The sequence below is a fragment of the Rhinopithecus roxellana genome, chromosome 14 (assembly GCF_007565055.1).
Source record: "Rhinopithecus roxellana isolate Shanxi Qingling chromosome 14, ASM756505v1, whole genome shotgun sequence".
Classification (NCBI taxonomy): Eukaryota; Metazoa; Chordata; class Mammalia; order Primates; family Cercopithecidae; genus Rhinopithecus; species Rhinopithecus roxellana.
Window position 1 is genome coordinate 72,084,266 of NC_044562.1, and position 12,994 is coordinate 72,097,259.

The 12,994-nt window shown below is 35.9% G+C and overlaps 1 protein-coding gene across 4 annotated transcripts in view; it reads left to right on the forward strand.

Annotated features, from left to right (window-relative positions):
• LNPK (lunapark, ER junction formation factor) overlaps positions 1-12,994 on the forward strand; it is a 91,501-nt gene that overhangs the window by 12,626 nt on the left and 65,881 nt on the right. For all 4 annotated transcript variants that reach the window (XM_030916793.1, XM_030916795.1, XM_030916792.1 and 1 more), the window contains one exon: positions 9,642-9,700. In XM_030916793.1, coding sequence (XP_030772653.1) covers positions 9,642-9,700 — 59 coding nt within the window. The remainder of the gene's footprint in view (positions 1-9,641; positions 9,701-12,994) is intronic.

A 12,994-nucleotide genomic window follows, 5' to 3' on the forward strand; every position in this document is an offset into this window, starting at 1 on the left:
TTTTTACTTCAGAATGTAATATGGAGGAGTTTAGTATAATTCCACTTGTTTTTCTGCCTTTCAGATTCAATAGTATATTTATCTCCCTCTGATCTTTTCTTTTTTTTTTTTTTTTTTTTTTTTTTTTTTTTGAGACGGAGTCTTGCTCTGTCGCCCGGGCTGGAGTGCAGTGGCCGGATCTCAGCTCACTGCAAGCTCCGCCTCCCGGGTTCACGCCATTCTCCTGCCTCAGCCTCCCTAGTAGCTGGGACTACAGGCGCCCGCCAGGTCGCCCGGCTAGTTTTTCGTATTTTTAGTAGAGACGGGGTTTCACCGTGTTAGCCAGGATGGTCTTGATCTCCTGACCTCGTGATCCACCCGTCTCGGCCTCCCAAAGTGCTGGGATTACAGGCTTGAGCCACCGCGCCCGGCCTCCCTCTGATCTTTTCAAGTATTACTGAAACTTAAATCATAATATAAATGCTGAATTTATTTTGTAGGAGTCATTAAGACTACACACCATATTGAGGGAAGGTTTGAGTTACGTAAAGTTACAATTTTGTATTTCTGCATTATTCTGGCAAATATGCATTACCTCGGGAGGTGGTTCATTTTCTAAGTCAGCAACCATTAAGTTTTGTTTCTGTGTTAACTAATGCTACAAGCAATCTTGTAGACTTTTACTTCTGGATACCTTACTTTTATAAATTTTAACTTTCTAGACATGTCATTCTCTGTAATTTTAGAGACTGATCATCATCATGAGATATTGACTTTCCCAAAGGAGTTAGCCATAACTTTCTTATTTGGTTTGTTTTTGCCTCTCAAAATGGGGTTGTTGGGGAAGAAATTTAAGCAAGGGAATTGAGGAAGGTAGTCATATTCCTATTTCTCTTCTTGTATCTCCACTTAAATTGAAAGCCATTTAAGGATAGGGATTTGTTCTTATATAATTTTCATGCCTCCTGTCTCTACCCACAAGTAGCACATGTTAGGTATTTCCTCAATCTAGCTAGGTTGACAAACATAATTTGTAACCTTTTGAAGAAAGTTAAATGTTTGTTTCATGATACATTAATAAGAATACAAGTGTCTTTTAGCCAGGCGGGGTGGCTCACGCCTATAATCTCAGCACTTTGGGAGGCCGAGGTGGGTAGATCACGAGGTTAGGAGATCGGGACCATCCTGGCTAACATGGTAAAACCCCGTCTCTACTAAAAATACAAAAAATTAGCCCAGCATGGTGGTGGGCTCCTTAGTCCCAGCTACTCGGGAGGCTGAGGCAGGAGGATGGCATGAACCCCGGGAGGGAGAGCTTACTGTGAGCCCAGGTCGAGCCACTGCACTCCAACCTGGGCGACAGGCCCAGAAATAACCTCAAAAGGAATTTTTAGATACGGCTTTTATATATAATAAAGAAGACATTTGTAAGGAAAAATGGTGTTGAGTTATATGCCCCCCAAAAAAAACAAAAGCAAGAAGTACTCGATTCTTATTTTTTACACCAAAATAAATCATTGTTACTATTTTCCCTAAACAGGAAGGTAATTTTTGCTGAAGTCTTTGGTGGTTAAATAAGCTGACATAATTGAAATTGAAAAATGAAGTCGACATAATTATAAATATTAAGACCTGCATATCAATTCAACTTTAGCTTTTGTTTTTTTTTTTTGTTTTGTTTTGAGACAGAGTTTTACTCTGTTGCCCAGGCTGGAGTGAAATGGCAAAATCTTGACTCACTACATCCTCTGCCTCCCAGGCTCAAGCTCTCATGCCTCAGCCTCCTAAGTAGTGGGAATTATAGGCATTCACTAATTCCTGTCTAATTTTTGTGTGTTTGTTTGTTTGTTTGTTTTAGTAGAGATGGGGTGTCAGCATGTTGACCAGGTTGGTCTTGAACTCTTGGCCTCAAGTGATCTGCCCGTCTCGGCCTCACAAAGTGTTGGTATTACAGGCATGAGCCACCATGCCCAGCTCATTGTTAGATTTATATATTGCTCAATCTCATCTAAAAACATTTTTATAAATTGGATAGGGCTTATGATATGGTTGTTTGAAAAAGAACACAAGTTTGGCAGAAAGGGCGAAAGAGGTAACAAAATAATGTTGTATAATATGAAGGTTGGTGAAAAACCACCAGGTTTATAGAATGTTAATTCTTTACCCAAAGTAAGGAAGGTTTAGTTATATTGATTGAATTGAGATATTCTGCTATATTTCAACTTTTAGCATTTTTAGTTTGAGTACAGTGAAACACTGAATATTGAGGTTTTAAAATGTTGAAGCTGTCCTCTGTGTGATTCTATTATATTGAAGTTCCAAGTATTTGCTGCTAGGACACATATTTTTTTAGTTCAAGTCATTAGATATTATTGAACAAAAATACATGCTGTAGTAATGTTCCAAGTAGCATTAATTTCATTCAGAAAAGAACAAATGCTTCGATGAATGTGAGTCAAAGAATTTTTATTTCTCACCTGATTGTATATATGAATGTAGTGATTTTCTATACCAATTTGATATTCAACTGCAATAATAGTCTTATTGTTTCTAATAATTTTTTTGGTTGATTCTTTGAGAGTTTCCAAGTATGCAGTCATATAACCTGTAAATAGCAATAATTTTACCACCTCCTTTTGTTTTTTTCATTTGATATTTTTTCTTGTTAGATATTTTTGATTTTTTTTTTCTCTTGGCTAATTATGTTAGCTTAACAGGACAGTGTTGTAGAGAAAATAGTGGACATACTTGATGTATTTTTTGGGAATTCTTCTGATGTTTCAGGGCATTATTCTGACTTTTGGATTGAGACAGATACATTTGATCATGTTAAGGAATTTTCTACCTATTCTTACTGTATTTAGTTTTTTTGTTTTTTTTTTTAAACCAAGAAAGGTTGTTGAATGTTGTTAAATACAATTCATTATCTGTGGAGATTCCATATGACTTTTCATCTTCTCTTGATACGAAGGGATTATATTAAACATTGAACATTCTTGAATTCCAGGAAAAATTTCTGCTTTCGGTATTGTGATCATTTTATAAAAGCATCCAAAAACTTTTCTTTATTTTCATTCTTTATTTGTTGAAATAATAGCACTGTACATGTATTTGAAACTATGATACTTTCTGACCACTGCTTTAGTTTTATGCCATGGGTCTTGATATATAGTGATTTATTTTGGTTATTTACAAGATAGGATTTTTTTAGAAGGAGTTATAATCTGTGAGTTATTTATGGATGGCAAATATATATTTATATTTTTATTTATTGTCTTAGTTACAATTTCTAGTTTTATTGTATTGCTTTCAGAGAATGTTAAATATTTCTGATTTAAATTTATTGAGTTTTTTGGTGGAATGTTATTTGGTCAATTTTTTAAGTGTTTCATGAACATTTGAAGATATATTCTCTTTTCAGTTACACAGAGTTTAATATTAGCAATGAGAACTACCTTATGCTGTATAGATCTTCTATATCCTAATAAAAATGTATTTCTACTTTTCCCTGTATTTCTTTTAGTTTTGTTTTATGAATGTTGATGCTTTGCTTTTTGCATGAGTACTTCTGTTGTATCTTCATTGTAAACACATCCTTTAAAAAGAATTTTTAATTTTGAAAAAATTATAGGTTTACAGGAAGTTACAGAAAAAAATGTACAGGCAGGTTGCAGGTACCCTCACCTACCTTACCCCAATGGTAACATCTATACAGTAGTTTTTCCTTCATCCACAATTTTGCCCTCTGCAGTTTCAGTTAACTGTGGTCAGTTGCAGTCTGAAAATATTAGCTTTTCGAGAGAGACTACATTCATATAACTTTTATTGCAGTATAGTTATACTTGTTCTATTTTATTATTGGTTATTTTTGTTAATCTCTTACTTTGCCTAATTTATAAATTAAATCCCTATACCTACATGATATGTATGTATATAAAAAAACTTCGTATATGTTGGGTTTGGTACTGTTCATGGTTTCAGGCATCCACTGGGGATCTTGGAACATATCACTGAGATTAAGGGAGAACTACTGTAGTAAACTTTCACACCCAGGAAATTGACATTTCTTCAATCCACGGAGCCTATTCAGATTTCATCAGTTTTATATAAATTCCTTTGAGTGGGTTTTATATTTCTATGCAATTTTATCACCTGTAGCTTTGTGTAACCACCCCACAATTCAGATCCAGAACTGTTCCCGTCACCACAAGGCTCCTTTTTGCTACTCCTTTATAGCCATACATGTCTTCCTCCACTTTCCCCATTCCTAACCCCTGCCGTCCATTAATCTGTTTTCTATCTCCACAAATTTGTTATTTCAAGAATGTTACAAAATGGAATCACATAGTATGTAACCTTTTGAAATTGGCGTTTTTTGCTCAGTATATTCTTGAGATTCATCCAAGTTGTTCAATGTATCAATAGTTCCTTTCTTTCTCTGAGTAGTATTCGGTGGTATTAATGTACCATAGTTTAACCATTCACCTGCTGAAGACCATTTGCATTGTTTCCAGTTCTTGCTATTACAAATAAGCCTGCAATGAATATTTTGTACAGGTTTTTATATGAACATAAGTCATTTCTCTGGGGTGTGTGCCCAAGGGTGCAAATGCTGGAGCATATAGTAAGTACATGTTAGTTGTATAAGAAATTGCTAAACTTTTTTTCAGAGTAAATATACCATTTTACATTGCCACTAGGTGGGTATGAGTGATCTAGTTTCTCTACATCCTTGCCAGCAGTTGGTGTTAATCACTATTTTCTGTTTTGACTGTTCTGATAGGTATGTAGCAGTATCTCATTGTGGTTTTAATTTTTATTTTCCTAATGGCTGAGGATGTTTCATGTGCTTATTTGCCATTAATATGTATCTTTTTCAGCAAAATGTTTATTCATGACTTTTGTCCAATTTTCTAATTGGATTATTCGTTTTTGTTACTCTTGAATTTTGAGAATTCTATATATATTATAGATAAAAGTTCTGTCTGGGTGCAGTGGCTCACACCTGTCATCCCAGCACTTTGGGAGGCTGAGGCCGGTGGATCACGAAGTCAGGAGTTCAAGACCAGCCTGACCAACATGTGAAACCTCGTCTCTACAAAAAATGCAAAAATTAGCCAGTGCATAGTGGCGCATGCCTGTAATCCCAGCCACTCAGGAGGCTGAGGCAGGAGAATCACTTGAACCCAGGAGGCGGAGGTTTCAGTGAATCGAGATCACACCCCACTGCACTCCAGCCTGGGCAACAGAGCTACACTCCGTCTCAAACAAAACAAAAAAAACCAAACAAAAAAAAGTTGTTTGTTGGATATATATCGTTTACAGCTTTTTTCCCCCTAGTCTTTAGATTGTCTTTTCATTCTCCCAGCAGGGTCTTCTGCAGAGCAAAAGTTTTTAATTTTGATGAGGTTCAAGTTATCAGTTTTTCCCTTTGTTAATTGTGTTTTTCTTGTCAATTCTGAGACCACTTTACCTTGCTACAGGTTGTGAAGGTTTTCTCTTATTTTTTTCTATGCCTTAATTTTTTTTTTTTTTTACATTTAAGTTCATAATCCATTTTGAGTTAATCAAGGTTCAGGTCGAGGTGGTTTAATTTTTTTTTTTTTGCCTGTGGATGTGCTCAGTTGCTCTAGCAACATTTTTTGGAAAGGAATGACATTTTTTTTTTTTAAACTTTATAATGTGACCTTTTTTTTAGTTTAAAGGTTTTTTAAAAAAATTTGACCATTGGGGTTTTAAGATCACAATCCTTGTTTTGTTTGCATTTGCCTGCTATACCTTTGTCTATGGTTTTATTTTCAACCTTCAAATACTCTTAGTTTTAGATGCATCAATTTACATTATAGAGTTGGGTTTTGTCTGGTGATACAGTGTGGAGGTCTTTTTCTTTTACGTTAGTGAGTTTAGCCCACTTTATATTTGTTGATATGAAAGAAGTTGGTCTGTTTTGAAACCATTTTTTTTTGCTTTTGGTTTTTATAATTAATTAAAACCTTTCACTATGTACTGTGTGGTACATTTACTTTGGGTCAGTTATTTATAGGTTTTGTTGGTATGAAGGCATATCTTCCTGTGTTCCAGGCTAACTAGAATTTTCCTTATGATTCAGGATTTTGTGTGTGAATTTGTTTAGCTGTTATCTTTTCCAGCCAGTGGGGCTAGGCAATTGTATTTCTTTCACAATACAAAACTTCCCCCCAACCCCCTTGCCGTAGGAACAGAACATTCTTTGTAAATAGTGCACTTCTGAATAATTTCTTTTTAATTTCTGCCTTCTCTCTTTTTTTATTGGAACCAAACTGAGGAGCTTCTGCCTGTAGCTGTGCATCTTGTTCTCATTGTTACAAACGTGGGTTTTAAGTTTTAAACTTGGAAAAGTTTACCTTGTTACCTCTTTGTGAAATAGGCAGTTTTCTTGTTTTGCTTCCACTTTTTGGAGCCCCTGTGTAATAATCTCCATTGCTTTTGAGAGTGCCTCCACATAATCTGATGGTTGAGTTTTAGTTATATCTCTGTTTTACCAGAGAAGGAGTTTGCATTTTTATTTTTGTTCTCCTTGTTTGGATTATTTTTAAGAAGAGAAGGGGGAAGTGGAGCTTATGCCACTATTCTCTAACTAGAGGTTAGTAATAGTATCCTTAATATCTTCAATATCTTCACAAAGTATGTTGCTATATTTTAATAAGTTATTTTTAATTATTGGGAGAGCAAAACCTTTGTTGGGATAACTAAAACAGAGTCCTGAAGTACTTTAGTTCTTTTTCCAAATTTTATTTAAAAATAGAAAAGGGCTAGGCATGATGTTTTATGCCTATAATCCCAGAGCTTTGGGAGGCTGAGGCAGGAGGATCACTTGAGGCCAGGAGTTCAAGACCAGTCTGGGCAACATGGTGAGATCCTGTCTCTACAAAAATAACAAAAAATGCCAAAGAACTTCATTTAATTTAGCCCTAAAGAATAATAAATTCTATGTGTTTTACCTTTTCAAGTCTTGAAGACTTGACATATGGAAATGTCTGTTGTTTGATAGCTCATGTTATCCAGGAGGAATTCTGATAAAAACCAGAGGAAGAGTTCATTGTCCACAGAGAGGATTTAGTGAGTTTTATTTTGAAGAGAGTATATTTCAATTTTTGTAGTATTCACACTGACAATTATATATGCTTTTTGAAAAGTACTCATTTAAGAAAATTTATACATTTCCTACAGAATTCTAGCCACTATCTCTGCAATTCCATCTTTTTTTCCACCTGTTTTCTTTCTCTGAATGCTTTTTAAAAGTCTTCTCTTCCAGCCTGCTACTATTTCAGTGGGTTTGCACTGGAGAAGCAATATGAGACTTTTCTATTATTGTGGGATCCTTGAGGGTTATGGGCATTATGCTTAACCTATATTCTCTTATCTCCCTTCTCTTGGTAAGGACAAAGCCTGGTGTTTTTTGTACTTTTAGGTAATTGTCCAAGTGCCATGTAGGAATCTGGTGCTAGTTATTTGGTGTTTTCATGTCACAAAAATAAGTCATCACAATATTAAAAAAAGTGTATTATCTATTCCTGTGTAACAAATTGCCCGAAAACTTAGTAGCTTAAAACAACAAATGTTTATTATGTCTCAGCTCTTGAGGAGCAGGAATGTTAAAAGCAGTTTAGTTGGGTAGTTCTGTCTCAGGATTTTTTGTTCTTAGGTAAATTGCAGTTAAGCTGTTGGTAGGGGCCACAGTCATCTGAAGGCTTAACTAAATCCACCCCATCACTGTAGATAAAGTCATTGTAGATCTTTACTCCCTCTGCTGTTACCAAATCTCCAGCTCACTGCTAGACATTTTATTTCTTTTTGCTATCATCAGCAATGGCATTTGCAATCCCCCTGACTTTCTTCATTCTGTTCTTGTGTTCCTTTTGCTTTTCCCTTGAGGTCTTTTTCTTTCCATATAGGCTGTTTTTTGGCAAGCTTATGTTTAGTTTCCTTTTTCTTTGTATAATCCAGGAATTTATAAATCATGCCAAAGCTAATTGTCTTGCCATCACCAAAATGGGTTCTGAATTCAAATCCCAAGATATCTGGTGTGGTCTTACTCACGTTGGCTGATTTTTCACGTTGGCTGATTTTTCCCTAATCTACTTCTGAATTCACACAGGCAGCTGTTAGCAGGTATCAGTTCTTTGCTGAGTGTTTACCACAGCCCTTTCTTCCTCACTGCGTGGACCTTTTCCTAGACTTCTTTGACTGTTCTCATATCATGACAGCTGTCTTCTCACAGAGCTGGTAATCCAGGAGAGAGAAAGACAAGTGAAAGAGTAGGCCCAAAATGGAAGCTGCAGTCCTTTATAACTTAATCTTGAAGTGATACACTATCACTTCTGCCATGCTGTTGGTCGCACAGACCAACATTGGTGAGAGAGGACTACACAATGGTGTGAGTACCAAAGGACAGGGATCACTGGTGACTACTTTCAGGTTGACTCCCCAAAATAGTAATGCTGTATTTCAGAGTGAAGAACTAATTTTTGTACTTATATTCTGAATGTATTTCCAGTACAATCGATTTTTTTTTACAAGAGATACAATATATGTTTTAAGATGATGAATAATGTTTATATACTTCTTTCTTTTTTTTCCTTTTTTTTTTTTGAGGCAGTCTTACTCTGCCGCCCAGGCTGGAGTGCAGTGGCATGATCTTGGCTCACTGCAACCTCTGCCTCCTGGGTTCAAGTGATTCTCCTGCCTCAGCCTCCCAAGTAACTGGGACTACAGGCATGTGCCATCACGCCTGGCTAGTTTTTGTATGTTCAGTAGAGAAGGGTTTTCACCATGTTAGCCAGGCTGGTCTCAAACTCCTGACCTCAGGAGATCCACCTGCCTCGGCCTCCCAAAGTGCTGGGATTACAGGCATGAGCCACTGTGCCCAGGCTTATGTACTTATTTCTGCCAGGTTCTATGGAGAAGAGGTATTTTGCTACGTTTACATTGAATTTAGGAGATGACCCTGACAAGTTTGTGATGAGGATTATTCATTTAGTTTCTTTTAATTCTTTCAATTCATTTGATGTCTTACTAATGCAAGGCCTAAAGAATTATCCTTATAAAATATTTGGAAGGAGATATTTAGCTAATTTTACTTACCAAGTATTTATTTGAAGGTAAGGTTTTTGTTTATTTTTCCGCCAGCTGGCTTAATCTCTTAGAGACCGTCCCTCTATTGTTAAATAATAGGGAAGGAGTCGCAACTTATATTTGTGTAATGCTCTTACATTTGTAAAAGCATTTTTCCTTAATGTGTGGGAATAGACAAATTAAGTTTTTGGAATTGATGCTTACTTAGTAAGGGATTCTAATATTCTCAATCTTTTGAGGGGTGCATAGATTCCTTTCAGACTGATGAAAGCAGTGATCTTTCCAGAGAAATGCACTTATGCACACAGAGGTAATTTTGCAATTTAACGGGATCATCAGAAGGTCTGTGGACTTTAGGTTGAGAACTCCTCCTTTGAAAGCATAGGTTCTGAGGTTCTCTGGCAGAAATAAATGCTTTTTAGTTTTCTATATATAAAGGGAAACAATGTACCTAACTCTAATTGGAAATATATGTTTTCATTTTACATGGCTTCTAATTCGCTTTTTCTAATGATGTGTTTTGTTTTGGAATTTTGCTTCCCCTTTAGCATCTGGAGCATAAGAACAGTACTTATTTTCTTCTTTTCCAAGAGAACAGAAAGAAATAGTAAGTTTAATTCCAATTTTTAATAAATGTTTTTAAAAATACCTATCTTAGAGTGTGCTGGTAAGACAGGTTGTAAAATATGATCTTGGAATGATAATGTGGTAAGTATTGAAGAGCTGTTTATTATAAAGCATGATGAAGGTTATAAATGATCAAGATGCTTCTGTTTTTAATTCGTGTTATTTCTATCTTGTTCATTTAGATTTTTTTTACATAAAACAAACTTTTTTTTTTTTTTTTTTTTTTGAGACAGAGTCAGGGGGATAGGAAGAGCCTGTCGTTCAGGCTGGAGTGCAAAGGGATGATCTTGGCTCATTGCAATCTCCGCCTCCCGGGTCAAGCGATTCTCATGCCTCAGCCTCCAGAGTAGCTGGAATTACAGGTGTATGCCACCACTTCCAGCTAATGTTTTGTATTTTTATAGAGACAGGGTTTTGCCATGCTGCCCAGGCTGGTCTCGAACTCCTGAGCTCAGGCAATCCACCTGCCTCGGCCTCCCAAAATGCTAGGATTACAGGCTCGAGCAACGGTGCCCAACCAAAACAAACATTTTTAAAGAGAATTTATATTTGTTAAATTAATCTTTATGGAAAACTTAGTTTGTTACAGAGTCTTATTTCATTTTTACCTCAACCCATTTTTTCACCCCATATATTATTTTGAAGTGTATCCCAAATGTATCTCTCCATTTTCATACCTAGAAAAGAATTCTTAATATCATAAAATATTAAATATAAAACATTAACTTTTCAGTTATCTCATAAGTATCATTTGCTTTTAAAAAATTTTTATTTGTTTGACTAAGGATCCAAATAAAGTTTGTACAAATATTAATGTATGATTTTCAAATTGCCCTCCTCACTCACAACCTCTCTTCTCTTCTGTTCACATTAGGTCCTATAATCTACCCCAATGACTATTTCCTTGCTGACACTCTTGACCCTTTTGCTACTCCTTATCATCCTACTTATCTGTCAAAAGCTACCCTCTTTAAATGCAATTATATGCCTAATCAATGACTGGCAAAACAGTATTCTGATTAAATACATTTACAGGTTTAATCTCATCCAAGCAGCTAAACTTATTAGAGGAAAATCATACAACATGCTCACCTGACCAAACTTATTTTAAATCTATGATTGCAGATATCAAATATGTACTTAAAACTGCCTTATGGTCCTATTATAGTTCCCCAGTAAATTCACCATTTTCTCTGTCAGCGTGATGTTTATTACTGTATTTCTCCTCAAATCACTAATACCTGCCTCCTACCAAGAACCAACAATCAAATCTAACCAAACTGAAACCAACCAACCAACCGACCAAATAAAAAAACCAAAAGTCCCAAACACACAAACCCTGCAACATCTACCTGGTCACTCTTAACCTATAGTCTTACTTTATACAGAAAATAGATGTAAACAGATGAGAGCTACCTATACCACCAAGTGAAGTTGTCCTTCAGTATCTGTGAGGGATTGGGGCCAATACCCCCAAGAATAAAAATGGTGTAGAATTTGGATGTAACTTACACGTCCTCCTGCATACTTTAAATCATTTGTAGATTACTTGTAATCTCTAATACAATGTAAATGCTATATAAATAGTTTCTATATTGTATTTTTATTGTATGTTTTTAAAATTTTTTTTCTGAATATTTTTGATCCATGGTTGATTTAATTCCATGAGTGCTGAACTCATCCATATGGAGGGCTGAATGTATGTAAAGTTAGCTCTGTCTGTATTCAGTAGGGTCTCAACCTTCATTATATTTTGTAAGACTGGCCTTGATCTCATCTATGGCTAACCATCATTTAAGCTCTGGATTCTAAATACTCTGGCCATCTCTAGAGCTTTGCTCTTATAGTTATCTCCTGTAGTTATCATCTCTTTTGCATCATTTTCTAATTTGTTATTCCTATTGGCATATAATGCTGCCTCAGTATGACTATTTTGGGGGGAGGAAAACCTCTCCTGACCCTACATTTCCTTTAAGCTACCACCCATTTCTCTTTCTTGTTCAAAACAAAAATTTTTTAAAAATTGTTTATAGTTGGTATCTCTTCTTTTCCCCCACCTATTCCTTCTCAACATAATTTGTTTAGGTTTTGTTTCCACCATTTTTACTGCAGTGGCTCATTTCAAGGTCATTCATTATCTATGTCTTGTCAAAGCCAGTAATCAGCTCCCTTTTCTTATCCAGCTTGATCTCTTAATAGTATATGAATTAATTTATTCACCCTTTTTCTGAAAACTTTTTATCTTTAAGCTTCATTGACAACACTTCACTGGTAGTTTCTTTTTAGTTTTTTTTGCCTTACCTCTTCTACTAGAATTCTGTCTTTGGCTTTCTTTTTTTTCAGTAACTTGTTTGAGTCTGCGCTGTCTGATAGAACCTTCTATGATGATGAGAATAATCTGTATCTACTGTTCAATATGGTATCTGCTAGCCATTTGTGACTGTTGAGCACTTGAAATGAGGCTAGTGTAAATGAAGTACTGGATTTTAAATAGCTTAAATTTAAATAGCCCCATGTGGCTCCTGGCTATTATTTATACATTGGACAGTACATCTCTAGGTGATTTTATTCACTTCCACAGATTTAAATATTGCCTATTTGTTAATGATTCCCAAATCTAAGTCCTTAGTCCATACTCTTCCCTTCAGCTATAGACTTGTATACTTAACTGTGTAATTGACATTTCCACTTAGGAGTTTAGTAGGCATCTCATAAGTAACATGGCCAAAAGAGAATTAATATTGCTCCTCCCCTTTATTCCCACTTGTTCACATCTGCTCTTCCGTTTGTCTTCTCCATCTCAGTAAATGCTTACCCTATATGACTACTAGTTAAAACTTGTATTAGTTAGGGTTCTCCAGAGAAATAGAACCAATAGGAAATATTATGAGGAATTGGCTCAAGCAATTATGGAGACTGAGAAGTCCCAAGATCTGCAGTTAGCAAGCTGGAGACCCAGGAGGGCTAATGGTTTAATTCCAATCTATGTCTGAGAACCAAGAGAGCCAGTAAGTGTAAGTTCTTGTCTGAAAGCTAGCAGGTTCAAGACCCAGAAGGAGCTGATGTTTCAGTTTGAGTCTGAAGGCAGGAAAAGATAGAGGTCCTAGCTCCAGGGAGTCAGGCATGGGGTGTTCTCACTCTCTGGAGGGAGGAATAAACTTTTTGTTCTATTCAGGCCTTCAGCTGATCGGCTGAGGGCCTCTTCATTAGGGAGAGCAATCTGCTTTACTCAGTCTACTGATTGAAATGCTAATCTTACCCCAAAGCAACCTCA